This window comes from Sorex araneus, chromosome 1 (genome assembly GCF_027595985.1).
Source record: "Sorex araneus isolate mSorAra2 chromosome 1, mSorAra2.pri, whole genome shotgun sequence".
NCBI classification, from domain to species: domain Eukaryota; kingdom Metazoa; phylum Chordata; class Mammalia; order Eulipotyphla; family Soricidae; genus Sorex; species Sorex araneus.
The window spans coordinates 287,238,168-287,254,898 of record NC_073302.1 but is presented as its reverse complement, the minus strand read 5'-3'; the positions used below and the strand labels follow the sequence as shown (position 1 = coordinate 287,254,898).

The following is a 16,731-nucleotide window of genomic DNA, read 5'->3' as shown; positions in this document are numbered from 1 at the left end:
CAACTCTGCCTTGGAACCTTGTTACTCAAAGTATGTTCTCTGGATTTGGCAACAACCCCTGTCCCCTGGAGGCTTCTATTAAATGCAGGATCTTAGGCTCCATTCAAGAGTTATGAAATATGAGTGTTTTTAGAAAGATCTGCCAGAGTTCAGCCTGAAAATTAATGTTTGAGAAATATGGTTCAAGGGTGCACAGCCTATTTTCATAGTCGTTATTGAATTGATACTTAAAGGACCCCAACTAGAGAAAATACATGCCTATATATTATATATAAATATTATGGCATAGAAGAAAGATCTTTAATTAATTTATTTTTTGGACCACACCCAATGATGCTCAGGGGCTACTCCCAGCTCATTGTCCTTTTTGTGGTACTCAGGGGACTATGCAAAGCTAGCATTTTATTTACTTGACCTATTTCTTTGGCCCCCAACTCAGCTATTTTAAAAGATGAAAATTTGTACAAAGTGGATAGAACTAGGGGGCCAGTTATGCAAAATAAAATAAACCAGAAGGATAAATACAAATGTTGTATGTTTTCAGCTACATGTACAATATGAGGAAATGGAGATGATGAACAGACAAGACACAATTAAAACAAACCAGTGGACACTGATAGTAGAACTGAGGTTAGCAGAGGGGAAGAGGGCGGGGGCAGTGTGAGGGTGGACGAGTCCATGAATGGTGCTGAGTGTTAATGAACTTTAAAAAATGTCCTAATAAGTTGTAAAAGGAAGATAAATAAAAGCAAAGGGGGACTTGATCTGGTTATCAGAATGGAAATGGAAATGCTGACAGTGAGTGTCAGGGGGAAGACCAGAATTTCCTGAAACTTGACATATAAAGGACACTGTGTCTACCTTCTGTTCATCGACCTGCTTAGATACTAAAGCAGAGGGGGGGAGGGGGGAGAGAGAGAGGGGGGAGAGAGAGGGAGGGAGAGAGAGGGAGAGAGAGAAGGAGAGAGAGGGAGAGAGAGAGGGAGAGAGAGGGGAGAGAGAGAGGGGGGAGAGAGGGGGGGAGAGAAGGGGGGAGAGAGGGGGGGAGAGAGATCTGTCACAGCTGGGGGAGCAGGGGCATGAAGGTGGAATCGTGGCTCATACCCCTTGGACATGGTCCCATCACAGAAGATTCACCCCACCAATGCCACAGCTGCTCCTGTATCCTGTATCCTTCCCAGTCCACTTCAAGACATCATTTGTTTCAATAGAACATCAATGTGGGAAAATGAGACCCGTACTCTTACTGCAGTGGACATCTTGATTTATTTTTTATTTTTATTTTTTTTTGGTCACACCTGACCTGATTATGTTCAGTCTTGGCTCTGCACACAGGAATTAATCCTGGAGGTGCTCAGGGGACCATATGGGATGCCGGGGATCGAACCTAGGTGGGCTGCATGCAAGGCAAATGCCTGACCCATTGTACGATCACTCTGGCTCCAACCTTCCTTATTTTTTTCCTTCCTTATTTTTAATAAGCATTCCTTAATATCTATACTCCAAAAGTAGGAAAAAGTATGTTGTTCTCTGAATTATGCACTGTTTTTCAACTTAAAAAAATAGTTCAGTGAAATTCCTTTAAGTGAAAAATCTCTTTCCTGTGTTCTATATCAACAATGTTGAGATAATTGCTTCAATTACATTTAGTTTAATAAGAAGAAATATTAAGATTTCTATTCCAGTGAAGGAATTTTAGAAAAGGAACTCTAAACAACTAAGAACTCCTGAAAAATCATGCTTTTTCCCTCCTAAAGGGAATAATTGTGAGTCACACTATGTGACAGCCCCGCCTTTTCAAAATAGGTGGAGCTGCAGTTTGGACTATTCCAGCAAACGACTTCATCGCATAAAACTTGATGACTCCCCTCCCTTGCACACAGTCCTCCAGAAGGATTCCCACTGACCTCCAGGAAAAATGAAATCTATTCCCTGCCTCCTACTATAGGCACAGTTACCTATCCATGGTTCATTCCCCTGCATCTAATAATAGGAGAGTTCCTGAATCCATCTGACTTTTTCCTATGCTGACCCTTTCTCCCCACCTCTGCCATCCTCGTGTGGTGAGTCTCCAGACCTTTGCATGGAGCCTGGGCTTTATAATATTTCCCATCAATGGAATGAGGAAATGCCGTCCACTGAATCCTTCCTAAAGCTGAGGACCCAGTTCCTTGGTTATCCTACCCTGGATAACTTACCTGGATATCCTACCCTGGAGAGGACAGTGTTGGTTGCCCGTTGAATCAGAGAAAGGGTCTTGGAGAATTACAGAATAATTGGACTAGGGCTTGGCAGATCTCCAGCTCTCAACCTTGTTGGCTGGGTGACCTTGGAGTATTCCCTCAGCCAGTCTGGGGCCTTGAGCTATAGGGTGAGTAATCTAGTGGGACCATTTGAGCTAGATCTGGCTCTGACTTCAGTGGTATTTAGCTTCCTTATTCACTCCTTCCCCCCCACCCCCTGATGGAGGCAGTCCTTTCTCCTACAACCAATCTTTATGTATTTGTTTTGGTAAGAAATCGTGTATGTAATTTGCTATCTATCCAGTTAATATCCAACATCTAGTATAACTATCCACGGAAATGCAGTTCTTTCAGCCAAGTCTGAAATACAAACACAGATGGGGAAAGAGCAGCTTGAAAGAAAAAAGACCAACCGTTTCATTCATTAGGCCTCTGGTCATCCTTTAAGGATTTTTCTGGATCATCACTAGGAGAAGATATATCAGATGTTAGCCAATTTGCAGCTTAATTTATTTATTTATTTTTGGCCAAAGTTCTCTTGGAAAAAGCCAGATTCCAGTAAGTTCTTGGATAACTTTTAAGGGCCTACTGCAGGAACTACGATCTGGACACTGATATCTGTGGGCAAGCTGACTTGATGGCAGCATTTCTATAGTTGCCTTGTTTGCACCTGACTAAAATCCACCCCAAGAGATTCTCCGCTGCGTGGCTTAGGAGTGTAAGAACTAACACAGAACAAACACCCCGCCTGCACCCAGCTCACCTCCTGCCGTGGCTTCTGAACTTAATATCCAGGTGTCTTTCAGTTCCCTTTTGAAAACAGCTGCCTCAGATTTTGGAAGTGACCCAGCAAGGCCCGGAATAGATGCCCCCACCCTCAGCTCCTCCACCTGCTAGCCCGTCCCCCAAAGAGAGCCGCAGTCTAGTTCACCAGCTGATCGCCCAGCTGCATGCCTGCTACGGCGGCTCAGGCCTCTCTGCTTGCCAACTCCCCGTCCAACTTCTCCACCCTGTGAAAAACCCAGGCCAAGCCCTTTTGGAGTGGAATCAAGAAATCCAGAATTCCATAGCCAGTAGCACTGGACAGCAGAGACAAAGGAGAAGAGAGCCAAGACCCAGAAGATTCCAGTGGAATTTTCCAAGGTGGAATCTTACGAGACGTCCATGCTGGCCCATCATCCCTTCATTCCCCCCCCTCCCTTCCCCAATACTGTTGCAGTGAGTGAAAACAATCACAGCTGAATTTTCACTTTCTTTTAAACTTGAAATAACAACAGCAAATGATAATATTAATAAGCTGTATGAATGTAACTATAAACAGTAGTCCCATTATCTTTTTTGCTTTTTGGGTCACACCTGGCAATGCTCAGGGGTTACTCCTGGTTCATGCACTCAGGAATTACTCCTGGCGGTGCTCAGGGGACCATATGGGATGCTGGGAATCGAACCCTGGGTCGGCCGTGTGCAAGGCAAACTCCCTGCCCACTGTACTATCACTTCAACCCCAGTCCCATTATCTTAAGTTATGAAGGGCACTGGGTGACCCCCGTGTCTGGCCTTTCTCCAGCCTCCTCTGGGAACCGTGATTTCATGCTTTTAACAGCAACAGAACCTGAGTCCTGCCCAGTGCTCAAACCTGCTCCTTCCCACAGTAGATGCCAGGCCAGGACTTGTGCGTTGCCTCTCGGTGGTTTTTTGCATTTATGGGTGCTGGGAGTGGGGCCAGGTGAGTCTTCCAGCCCCAGGTGCCATGACCCTGCCCACAGGCGTGAGCGCCTCACCTGGCTTTGCTGTGGCCGTTCCAGCACTCCTCCTGGTTGGACGTGCCTGCCGTCACGCTCTCATCCTTGCAGATGGTGTAGGGGAGCGCTGACCAGACCTTTTTAGAGAGCTTCAGTTTCTCTTTGATGTCGGTGACCTGACGGAGAGATGAAGGAAAGGCAGTGAATATACTCCGCAGAACACACACACACAGATGTACACACGGACAGACAGACACACACAACACAGACACACACACATGCCACGCAGGAGAAATGAAAGGATCCAGACAGAGGATGAGCACAAAGTGGGGTTCAGCCCTAACAGACCCACATTTTTCTGCAGTTTTTTTCTGCAGAAAAACCTCTCTCCCTCACCTCCGCACCCCCAGGCTTCCTCCGGCTTTGGGCAGAGCTTCCTCAAGTAATTGGGTCACTCCTAGAGGGACTAGGGTGACTGTGTGGTGTGAGGGATGGAACCCAGGCGGGCTACCAGCAAAGCAAGTACCTTACCCACTGTACTTTTTCTCCAGCTTCCTCTGCCCACTCTTTGATTTAGAAACAATGGCGCATCTCACGTGGCATTGCCTCCCTCTCTGCTGGCGTCCCTATTGCCAATGCTTGAAACGTTTTCCTTACATTCATTTGTTTCCATGACCAATGAACGTCCCTAAACAAGGCAGAGAGAGATAAAATCCTGTCCCCAGTGCTCTGCCTCTTTCTGCAAGGAAAAGGCATTTCTAGCTCAGAGATGCCCAATTTCCAGGCCTGGCCAGCATGTCCCTGCATGGTGAGGAGGAATTCAAACCCAGTTAAGGAGCCCTCACCCAGAAGGAGAAGAGTCTTCCTAAGTACAGGCGTGTGTAAACTCCACAGCCCTGCAGGGGGGCTGGCTGGGGGAAGTCACCAGGATCCTTGCTGGTGTGCTCAGGCTCAGTTCTGACTTCGCCTGTGAGCTTTCAGCAGTGCTTTGCTCCCTAGTTACTACCTAGGTTCTCTCACTCCCTCATTTCCATTCTCATCCCTGTGAACCCTGGGGAAGTCTGCGGCAGGTCGGAATGGATCTGAGACTAGTAGAACTAAGCCCCATCCCCCTCAAATGCTAAAGTTTGGACCTCCAGTAACTCGAGGTGTGACCTCACTCGGAACAGGTTTGCAGAGGTCATGAGGGAAGGTTGTTCGAGAGAATCTAGCCCAATACGTGACAACAGTAGTGATTGAGACAGATACAAGCAGAGGAAAGATGGCATAAAAGAAGGGGAAAAGACACCAATCTGAGAGATAGAGGGGGAGAAAGAGAGAGAGAGGAGAGAGAGGAGAGAGAGACACACACACCCATCTTCAAGCCAAGGAATGGAAGCGGGGAGGATTCTTTTCTCCCATCCCAGGAAGGAACCAACCCTAGCATTGCCTTGATTAAGGATTTTGAACCCCAAGAGGTGGGAGCCAATAAATTTCTGTGGTTTTAACCATCCAGCTTAGGGTACCAGCAAGCCTAGACAACATCCTGGAATGGAGAACCGTTGAGAGTTTGTGGTATCAGGGTGTGCCTGAGAACAAGAGCATTTAGACACCAAGTAATAGATATTTACTGTCGTTGGAGCAGAGCTGTATTAGTGGAAGGAATTCCAGAGTTCGTTCATTAGGTTTAAGAGTACATACCATGACGTCTATGATTTCTGACATTCTATTTTGCCTTTAGTCATAGTCTGTGGTAGTTTCAGAATTATTTGGTTTGGCTCTTGCTTCTCTGTGATTCTGATGTTGACAGAGGTTTTAGCACATCACTTGTAAAAGCTGAATGCAAGAATTTGGTCTTAGCTTTGAAGTGTGTAGGAGTGACTTTGGTTTTGGAGTATAGGGAAAAAAAAGCATAAGTAACGTTTTTCAAAGAGGTAGCTTCTGCTTGGTTCTGTTTAGGATAACCTGGCATGGACACAGGTTATCAGAATCCAGTGGATTCTGCCTTCGGCACCCCAGTAGCACAATGGCTGTTTTCCTTCTGGCCCATCTGACTGGCACAGGTTTTGCCATGAGAGTCTGTCCTTCACATCCCACTCCCAGCATTGTTGTGTGATGACTGATACAAATATCCCAAGCCCTCAACGCCAGCTCTTACATGTTGAGATAACAGTCATTTGAAAAAATCATCATTCTGCAACCATCACAGAATAACTGATCTTACAAGGATCATCAATAGACAATGTGGGGTGAATTGTGCCTTACATACCCCCTGCCCCCACCCAACAAAAGGCCCTGGAATGTGAACTATAGGACGTGTGATTGTGACTTCAGTAGGAAGGCATATTTTAAAGCTGGGTCTTATGCATTCATGTAAACATTTCTGAATGTGTAATCAATTGTGCTATAAATATATCACATGAGGACAGAAGGGAATAGAGAAGAGTATCATTTTCTTAGGAGATAGATACTATACTTTTTATGTTTGTTTGTTTGTGGTACTGGGGATTCAACCCAGGGGCTCACACTTGCAAGGAAAGTTTCTACCACTGAGTTCTATGTAAGATTCGGAAGGATTTCTAAGTATTCCATGTCTACAACTTACTCCCAAACAAGGCTTCTTAAACTTTTTCCACTTGCAACCCCTTTTTTGCCCACATGTTGTCAGAAATAGCAGGTTCATTACATGGTTGATTTAGAAGGAATTTTTTGTCATTGCGCATTCAGAAAGCTTTTCCTACTGATAATATTTTCATGAATCACACCTTTATTTACTCCATATGAAGTCACTATCCACAGTTTGAGACACTAGGCTCTAGAATCATTATAATCTTCATCATCCTCACATATAATATAGGAAAGAGAAAAATCAAACGTGGCATTTAAAATAATAATCAATCTAGATGGAAGTCTGTAAATTTTCCCAAAATGCAATTTTTCAGTGAATGGATTTCTTTAATGGGAAACATGTAGCCACTAAAATCTCTCACCTTTGATTTTTTTTGGGGAAGGTAGTGTACCACTTTGGAGTCCCCAGTCTCAAAACTGGACTCCCTCTCCTAGATCAGTCATCCTCACTATTCTCAAACACAAGCTCCGGGGAGAAGAACAAACATGCCATACTCACAGCTAGCGCTGGAAACCATCACCCATTCCAGACCAAAATCCTATGAGGTTTCTCCTACCCCATAATAAAGCATACTAAGAATGCGCCTTTTCTTGTCTGCTTATTTCAGACTCAATCCCACCTTTATGTTGTGTGAACTAAAATCAAGTTGCATAGTCTTTTTTGAGAAACACAGACAGCATACAGTTGCATGATCCTAAAGCATCTCTTAATGTTTACCAAAAACCTCCATGTATGTGATGCTGCCTGTTGTTTAGGCCAAGCTCCTATGTTGGCTCTTTTAAGACACTCCCTCTGCCCCCACGTTAGGCTGAGATTCAACTTCCTGGGTTTCATGCAAGATCCCAGCACTGACCACTCCAGACCTACCATTGGTTTCCATTCTAAGTCTATTCTAGAATCAGTTCTTTTTGGTGCAATCAGAGGGTGCAGACTTACCTTTTCTTATTCTTTTTGGGCACACTCAGTGGTGTTTAGAGGTTTAGTCCTGGCTCTGTGATGGGGGATTGCTCCTGGCGGTGCTCAGGGAACCACGTGGTACTGGGATCAAGCCAGGGTACTGCAAAGCAGGTACTCCAGTCCACTGAGCTCTCTCTCTGACTCCTGAACATGGCTCCCTAACATTTCTTCACTGCTCCAGAAGGGGCTGGTGACCAGCTATCTCAGTTTGCCCAGGAAATAGGAGATTTTAGGAAAGTCCTGGGAAGTTATTCATGCAGATCTATGATAAGTTATTCATGCAGATCTATGATAAGTTATTCATGCAGCTCTCCCAGCATAGTAGGTGCTCAATAAATGCTGCTGGAGAAATGGATTTGATGGTCCCATTCTATTCCAGGTTCCCAGATGGAGGTCTGCACCCACTCAATAGCAGGGGCCTACCATGATGCCTCTTATTGCAAAGCACAGCAAGGGGTTGTATCTGGCTAAGTGAGGGCTGTCTGAGTCCCCCCTAACAATTCACAGCAACACTCTTTATAATCAGGTCATGTTTGCGCTGGCATTTCACTAGGCAGGCGTTTCCAATGTCCAATTGAAGGAGGTAATGGCAAAGGAGCAGTGAGAGATGTAAATGCTGTTTTAACATTCTGCATGTAAACACAGGCCAATTCTCTCCCAGACTGGGGCAGTGATGCAGACAGCTGGGGAAAAGGCATGTTATTAGTCACCCAAGAGGTATCTGAGTTTAAAGAACCTTTGAATGATGGCACTTCACTTCTCTTAGCATCCAGAAAGCTTTTCACATTCTCTCACGGTGCAGAATATTTTCTCATAGTCTTTTATCTTTTATTTCCAAATAATAAAGCAAAATTTGTTATAGCTCCAGATTAGAATGGCTTGTTTTTATTTTTAAATCCTGTGTGATAAATATTACGTTAAGGAATGCTCTGCAAATATATTTCTGACAAGAACAGTGTCTGATGTCAATAATAATGCAAAGCTGAGAGCAACAGAGACTCAGGATCAGGCTCATCACAGCCCATATGTGCAGGCTAATGCTTTCATGGATTACACCATGTAGTGTTCACTAACTCATTAATTGGGTGAGTGACTTAAAATGACTTTAAGCACAGAAATTTTATTTCCTTTTACTGTGTTTCATTTCAAACAGCGCAGGCACAACTGAACAGCAATAAAGAGCTTGCATGATATTCATCGCTGCCTCAGAACATGCCACATGACAAAGAAAAGCTTCTAAAGAATCTCCTTTGCCGGGGGAGGCATCAGAGAGATAGAACAGGGGGTGAGGCACTTGATTGCATGTGGTCAACCCTGGTTTGGTCACCGACACCACTTAGGAGTGATTTTATTATTATTTTTTGGCCTTTTGGGTCACACCTGGTGATGTTCATGGGTTACTCCTGGCTCTGCACTCAGGAATTACCCCTGGCAGCGCTCAGGGGACCATATGGGGATGCTGGGAATTCAACTCGGGTCAGCCATGTGCAAGGCAAATGTCCTACTTGCTGTGCAATTGCTCCAGACCCCTGGAGTGATCTTTGAGCACTGAGCTAGGAATAAGCCCTGAGTATTGCTAGGTGTGGCCCCAAACCAAACCAAACCAAACCAAACCAAACCAAACCTTCCTTTCTATATTTTTCCAAGTTTCAAATTTTTGCGTGAAGAAAGGTACAGGCTACATCAAATCAGTAATGTGTTCACAGCTCTCCCCTTAAATAGTTATAAGAGTGTGTTATAATCCTGGTTGTGTCTGATTCTGTTATTTTTTTTTTGCTGATGAGGATTTGAAAAAATTGGGGCTTATTCATCTAAAGTAACGGGAGAGGGGGTTGTTTTGTTTGGGGCCATATCTGGCAGTGCTCATGGGATCCTCCAGGCTCTGTCTTAGGACTGATTCTTGGTTGTGGTCAGAGGACCAGAAGCAGCACTGGCGATTAACCAGGGTCAGCTACAAGCAAGGCAGGTGACTTAGCGCCTACAAGATCTCTGTGGTTCCAGTCTTGGAAACCTCAAACTCCATCGTGTCTTGGGAGAAAAGCATGTGAAGGTACCTAAAAAGGTAATGAATCCCATCTTACACAGATTTCACAATTTTTATAAGATTCAGTGACACAGAGTCTCCTGTCCCTGTGCCTGGCTATCTTCACTGGGACCCCTTGGAGTGGGGGGGCGGGTTGAGTTTCCCTCCCTGTCCTGAGTGGAATGCCAGCAGCCAAAGACCTCCGGAACCCAGCCACAGTCATGCTTAAGGCCACTCTCCACACGCTTGGATGAGCCTAACACATGAAGGAACCGGCAGAGGAACCCAGGTGTGTGGGACCCAGGGCTAGGATCTCCAAGCCGGCTCAGGTAGGGATTGGACCTCCTCCACCCAGATCCCCCTTTTTCCAGTAGCTTGGCAGTCACACCCACAAACTGTCTCCAGTGCTGTGTAATCCCATCAACAACCAATATCCATAGACTATAAAACAAAACTCCCGGAAGTGCACAGCCACATTCGTGGCCACGTGATCTTTTATTGTCTAGTTCTCCCTCTCGGAGATCCCGGCAAGCTACCGAGAGTATCCTGCCCTCACGGCATAGCCTGTCAAGCTCCCATGATGTATTCGATATGCCAAACATAGTAACAATGATGGGTATCATTCCTCTAACTCTGAAGAGCCTCCAATGTGGCACTGTTGGGAAGGACGAGTAAAGAGAGGCTGCTAAAATCTCAGGGCTAGGATGAATGCCAGCAGGTTACTGGCACTCACTCGAGCAAATTGATGAACAACAGGATGACAGTGATATGATACAGTGATACAGTGTCTTCAGAACCTTTTCTTTGCTCTTAAGGCTAGTGACCCTTACGTGATTTGGACAGTTTGGCATTTGCCATATAGCAATGCGAGTGTGTCCCACGAGAAATCTTCGATGGGCTCCATGCTTGATCTCCTCCAAGCCTTTGCTCAGGGCCGCTGTCCACCTTGCCGGGGTCCCTGGGGCTTTGGCTCTCTCTGGCTCTTCCTTGAGCAGCTACAGTAAGGTGTCCACTTCCCCACTCTGATCCCTCAGTCATGCCCAGACCAGGAGTCCCTTCACAGGGAAACAGTGTATCCCTGGCCTGGAGCTCTATTTGCTCCTGACTTCAGAAAGAATGCAACATGCCCAGTCCATCTGCATGAACACATAATTTAGCCGGATGTAAATAATATATACCATATCTTTAGAAAAAAAGATGGTTAATATTTAAAGGGCTAAACACTAAATAATACATATTGAGGAGAAAAAAACAATGTGAATATTTTATAGGCTGAAGGTCATTTGTTAGTCTTGGAAAACAATCTGGTTTAAAGAAAAGGCGGTCTCGTTTTCCTCCCATAGCAAGGCCATTATACTCGGTCAAGTTCAGGGAAAACTCACCATATAGCAATGTGTGTGCTTCATAACCCGGTTTTGGAACTGGTGGCTGGCTTTCTCGAGAGAAGAATGCCCTATTCAGGCCGGAGCGATAGTACAGCAGGTAGGGCAGTTGCCTTGCATGAGGTTGGCCCAGGTTAGACCCCAGGCACCCTATGTGGTCTCCAAGCCTGCCAAGAGTGACTCCTGAGTGTGGAGCCAGGAGTAAGCCCTGAGCACCTGCCGGGGTGACTTAAAGCCCCCAAACAAATAAACAGAAGAATTTTTTTCTTAAGCAACAAGTCTTTTTAATTCTCAGGTTAGCCCTACCCCAGAATTTATCAAACCAGGAAGTCTAGAGATGCACCCCTCACAACATCTCTCATTGGAAAACACATACAGAAAGTCTGCAATGGTGCACGTAAAGGTCCCAAGGCTCAGAAGAAATGCTAATCTTTCTACGGTGGTCAAATGCCTACAAATATATTTTTCCCTAACAGTGTGTGTGAGTGTGTGTGAGTGTGTGTATATGTGTGTGCGCGCATGCGCATGCGTGCATGCATCTATGTATGTGTGTGTGTGTGTGTGCGTGTGTGTGTGTGTGTGTGTGTGTGTGTGTGTGTGTTTCGGAGGAGGACACCTTGCAGTACTCAATGTCTCCTCCTGGTCCTGGAGATTGAACCAAGACCAGCCACACGCAGACAAGTGCCTCCCCACCTGGTTCTCTCTCCAGCCCCGTGTTCTCGGGGAAGTGAGGATCCCGGATCCCGGCTAACACACCAGGAAACTGAAAGACAGCACATGACGTGCTGCTACTCGCTCAGTTCTGTTCGCCCCAGGTCTCACGGCCACTCTCTTACAGCACTTTCCAGTTCCCATTCCCCACCAGGTTGTGCAACTCTCTGTGGTTCTTTTACTTTTTCTGTTTTTGGCTTTTTGGGTCACACCCAGTGTTGCTCAGGGGTTACTCCAGGCTCTGCACTCAGGAATTACTCCTGGTGATGCCTTGGGGGACCCTGTGGGATGCCGGGGATTGAACCCCAGTGGGCCGTGTGCAAGGTGAGCACCCTCCCTGCTGGACTGTTGTTCCAGTCCCTCTGTGGTTCTATTTCATGGCTCAGACGGTCCCTGTCTAGAGTGTCATGCTACACAAGGAGAAGTTCACTTGCAGCCTGTTTTCAGCCTGGAAACTTATGGAAACTTCTACATAAGCGCTGGGGATGGCAGCGGAGGCCTGGTAGAAGAAGTTCATGGATGAGCTAGAGGCCTCCTGTGGCCACACAACTCATTAAACAGGCTGCAGAGTGCTCAGGTCACCAGACTAAATCCAGCCTTTCACTCTGGGCCTTCTCAGACATTCCAGGGAGCGCAACAGCAAGCGCCGGTCCGTTACGGCATGACACCTTCTTTCCCTCTGTGGAATGGTACTTTACACTTCACTTCCTAAGGACACAGCACACCTGTATTTTGTCAAGAGAAAAAAAAAGCAAAACCAAACCAAACCAAAAAAAAAAAAAAGCCTAAAGGATCAGAGGGAGAAAAAGTTGGTAGGAAGAGAGAAAACCTTGGAGGATTCTAAAGCTTCCTTTGCTAGGTTCTCTGAGGGACTGGGAACTGGATGAAAATAGAGTCTGCACGGTCCCCTCTGGCAGAGCTTCAGAGCTTCGTAGCCAGATGATGAGACAGCACTAAAGGCACACCCCTTGAAAGAAAGACAGGGAGTCATTTTCTGGCAAAATCCAGGTCCTCAAAATGGAGTGAATATGAGCAATGTCAGGACTAGCTTCCTAAGTTCTTCAGGTCAGAATATATTTTTAGCAGGTTTTAAGAAAGTAACAACAAATGGTGAAACCTTTCGTGTTTAAACCCAACGCTCTCATTCTTTGTGGTTTTAGGTTTTTGCAGGAAGGATGGTAAACACACTGTATACCATGAGAGATCACGCAGTCTGACATCCAACTCGAATTGAGCAATGAAAAGGAAAACACAGGATGACATGTTGTCTCTGGAAGTGCATATGAAAATTAAACATTCCTCTGCACAGCAGGTACCTAAACTGTGGCACTACTTACTTCTCCAGGCTGAAAATATAAATAATGTCAAGGAGTAGTTTTCATTAAGTCACTCAGCAGAGCTTCTAGGATCCAAACCTTCTAGAACATTCTTGATGGCTACCTTCCTAGACTGTAAACATTTGGAATTCCAGATATCAATGTCTAAAGGAAAGAGAACTTGGGATTAGCTGCCTGATGTAAAATAAGTCACTTCCTACTCTGTTCAGTTCTGGAGGTTTCTAGGTATAAGGCTTTACCACCCACCAGAAATGTATTTTCTTACCGTCATATGGAAACCAAGTCCCCACTAATTCCCCTTGCCTGACTGTGTTCCTTTCCAAATCAAGAGATAGGGTTTTTGTTTGTTTGTTTTTTGCTTTTTGGGTCACACCCGGCAATGCACAGGGGTCAATCCTGGCTCTGCACTCAGGAATTACTCCTGGCGGTGCTCAGGGGACCATATGGGATGCTGGGAATCAAACCCGGGTCGGCCACATGTAAGGCAAATGCCCTACCTGCTGTGCTACTGATTCAGCCCCAAAAGATAGTTTTAACTGCCCAGAATGGATCCTATTTTTCTCTTTGCATTACCTGGTAAATTCTTTTAATTTATTTCTAACCTGGGGTCTATCCAGTCTTTATACTCTTTTTTTTTAAATTTTAGGGTCATACCTGGAAATGCACAGGGATTACTCCTAGCTCATGCACTCAGAAATTACTCCTGGTGGTGCTCAGGGGACCATATGGGATGCTGGTTTGGCTGCATGCAAGGCAAACGCCCTACTGGCTGTGCTATCCCTCCAGCCCCCTGTCTCTATACTCTTGTTCTCTGCTCTTGGCTTGATCACCAGCTCTATCCCTGGTTTCTCAGGCATTATTTAGACTGTAGAGGTGGGCTCCTCAGAAAATATTTCCCTGCCCTACAGCCTAGCTTCCTAGACTGTGGATTGTAACCCTTTCTGGGGGTCATGCCTCTAAAGGTGGGATGGGTCAAGAAAAATTTCTCAGTAGTAAAAGTTTTCTGAACGACAAAACAATTGACTTGAAACCAACCATGTCATGATTCTGAGGTGTTTCTGGCAGTGTTCATCCATGATGCATTTCTTGGATGAAAAGGAGTTGTGAGCAGAGAAAGTTTAACAAACGCTGCTCTGGGGTATGAACAGGGCCAAGTGCTGATTCTAAGAGAGAGGAGGTCTTCTCAGTGCTCATGGAGAATCCCCAAGCACCCTCAGAAGAACAGAAAGAATGCGGGATTCCTAGCAGTTATATAAGGCACGTGGAAGCACTTTTAATTTTTAAACACTAACCTCTGCTGTACTCTAACCTCTCCTCATGGGCTGAAAACCTTTGGGAGTCCTTTGGGGATTGAAGGAGCCCTTCCCCTTCCTGTCCTTTTCCTGAGTTTCTCAATAGAGACCCCAGGATTATGGTAAGGGGTGGGGTGATCCTTTGTGCAGGACTGACCTTGACATTCGTACAAATTCAGGAAACTGCCAGAAAAAGCTTATATATTTAATAGCTCACTTTACCCAATGCGAAAACCATGATGTTCTGAACATTCAAACTTGCTAAAAAGTTCTGATTCTTTTCCAAGTGTTCCTCCTTCCACTGTGAAACCCCTCCACAGGTCTTTGATGAAACTCAGGAAAATCCAGAATCTCTATTTCTACCTGTGATTGACATAATGCAGAGATTCTAAGTCATCACTGCCAGGTTGCTCTTAAAATATTTAAATTTCATCTTCAGGGAATAAAACCCAGCACATCACAAGTAGTTAATTTTTTAAAAAAGGGATGAGACTTAGCTAAACATTTTCTCTTTCTCCCTCTCTCTCTCTTTCTCTCTCTCTCTCTCTCTGTGTCTTTCTCTCTTCATGGAGTGGGAGTCCTTGGTGTTCTGCTCTTACTTCTGGCTGTGTGCTTAGAGGTAATTTCTGGAGTTACGTGGGAACCATTAAGTGCTGCTGGGAATTAAACCGTGGTCTGGTGCTGCAAAGTAAGCATCCTGACCCCTGTTTCATCTCTCTAATGCAAAACATTACACTTTGGAGCTTTGGTATTCTTAAATGCCTTAGAGTTCATCATTAGATTCCAAGTATTTGGGGCTCTCGCTATCCCCACCCAAATTGAGAAATGCTCTCCTTTATTTTTTCTTTAAATTTCCGAACTAGATACTAAGCTACGTAGAACTTACTGTGGAAGGAGGAACACTCTCTACTGACTTGCGCGTGAGGTAACTGAGCAGAGCTTCCTTAGGTAAGGGATGGCAAACACGATTCCCTCCAACAGCTCGAGCACCCACAAAGATATACACACATTGGAAAAGTAATTTAGCTGCAGCATAGAAAAATATTCAGTGAGGGGTAGATGGAAGCCAGATTCATCTAAATTCTATTTTTTTTTTTTTTTTTTTTTTTTTTTTTTTTTTTTTTTTTGCTTTTTGGGTCACACCTGGCGATGCACAGGGGTTACTCCTGGCTCTGCACTCAGGAATTACCCCTGGCCGTGCTCAGGGGACCATATGGGATGCTGGGATTTGAACCCGGGTCGGCCGCATGCAAGGCAAACACCCTACCCGCTGTGCTATCTATCCAGCCCCTCATCTAAATTCTAAAGCCATTTAGGGGAGAGATGAGTCGCCCTAAATCTTTTGCAGAATAGGCAACAAAAAAAGCATGCAACTCTCGATGGGGAATGTGGAATTTGATTTATAGTTAGCTATGCCTCTTCTGTGAGAGGCCAAGCATAATGAACGCTATTTTTATGCATCTATTGTGATAAATATACATACATACGTACGCTATAAAGCAACGTTCTGTTGCCCCTCTTCCCCATTGATTTAATCTGGTATCGGTTCAAGTGTAATGTCTCGTGATTTTGGCCTGAGGGATAACAACAGCGTAGGATACTAACAGGCTCACAAATCAGAGGCACCAGAAGCCCCATGAACTGTAACACAAACGTGTGGCGATACAGAGGAGAGTGAGATAGAGCATCCTTCTGTGGGTCTCACGCGGGGTGCCCCTCCGCTGGGGACTCCCCTCACACTGGAGTCACTTAGCCCTCCCCTCGTGCTCAAGCACAGTGATTCCTCTAGTTTTCCTCACTATCAAGATTTCCCCACTTATGGTGCCTCTGCTCCTGGGCCCAGGTGACAGCAGCAAGACCTCCGTCCATTGTGTCCATCTGCTAGGAAACCAGTGTCCCAGCTGCCATAGGGCCCAGGGTAAAGCAAAGCCCAGCAGAGAGCAATGACTGGGTAGTCCAGTAGGCAGGAGAGTCAACTTCAATTCCGAGCCAACTTATTCAACTGAAACTCTAGCTGTCCTTCCCCACTTGCTGTCCAAGAGAGCGGCATCTTTCTTAGAACACCCCCTTCTTGCACGGAGAAATAGTTGCTTAGGGTCCATTAGCAGGAATTGGCTCAAGTTTAATTTCCAGCGGTTCTAGCCTAAGGGAGTAGGAAGAACAACAGCGTGTGATACTAATAAATGCATCCAAGGACATAAATCACGGAGCTCAGTGAACTCTTTACGCAAACATGCAGACTGTACATGGGGGAAGAACATTCTTTAGTGGATAATTCCTTCTTGGGTTTTCAACTCAGTGTCTATACATCAGGATTCTTTCCTTGATAGGTTATTCCCTGTCTATCACTGTATCACTGTCATCCCGTTGTTCACTGATTTACTCAAGCGGGCACCAATAACATCTCCATTCATCCCAGCCCTGAGATCTTAGCAG

The 16,731-nt window shown here is 45.4% G+C and overlaps 1 protein-coding gene across 2 annotated transcripts in view; it reads right to left on the bottom strand.

Moving 5' to 3' along the window:
• GPC6 (glypican 6) overlaps positions 1 to 16,731 on the bottom strand; it is a 1,181,929-nt gene that overhangs the window by 24,309 nt on the left and 1,140,889 nt on the right. For both annotated transcript variants that reach the window (XM_055119359.1, XM_055119366.1), the window contains one exon: positions 4,025 to 4,161. In XM_055119359.1, the coding sequence (XP_054975334.1) occupies positions 4,025 to 4,161 (137 nt within the window). The remainder of the gene's footprint in view (positions 1 to 4,024; positions 4,162 to 16,731) is intronic.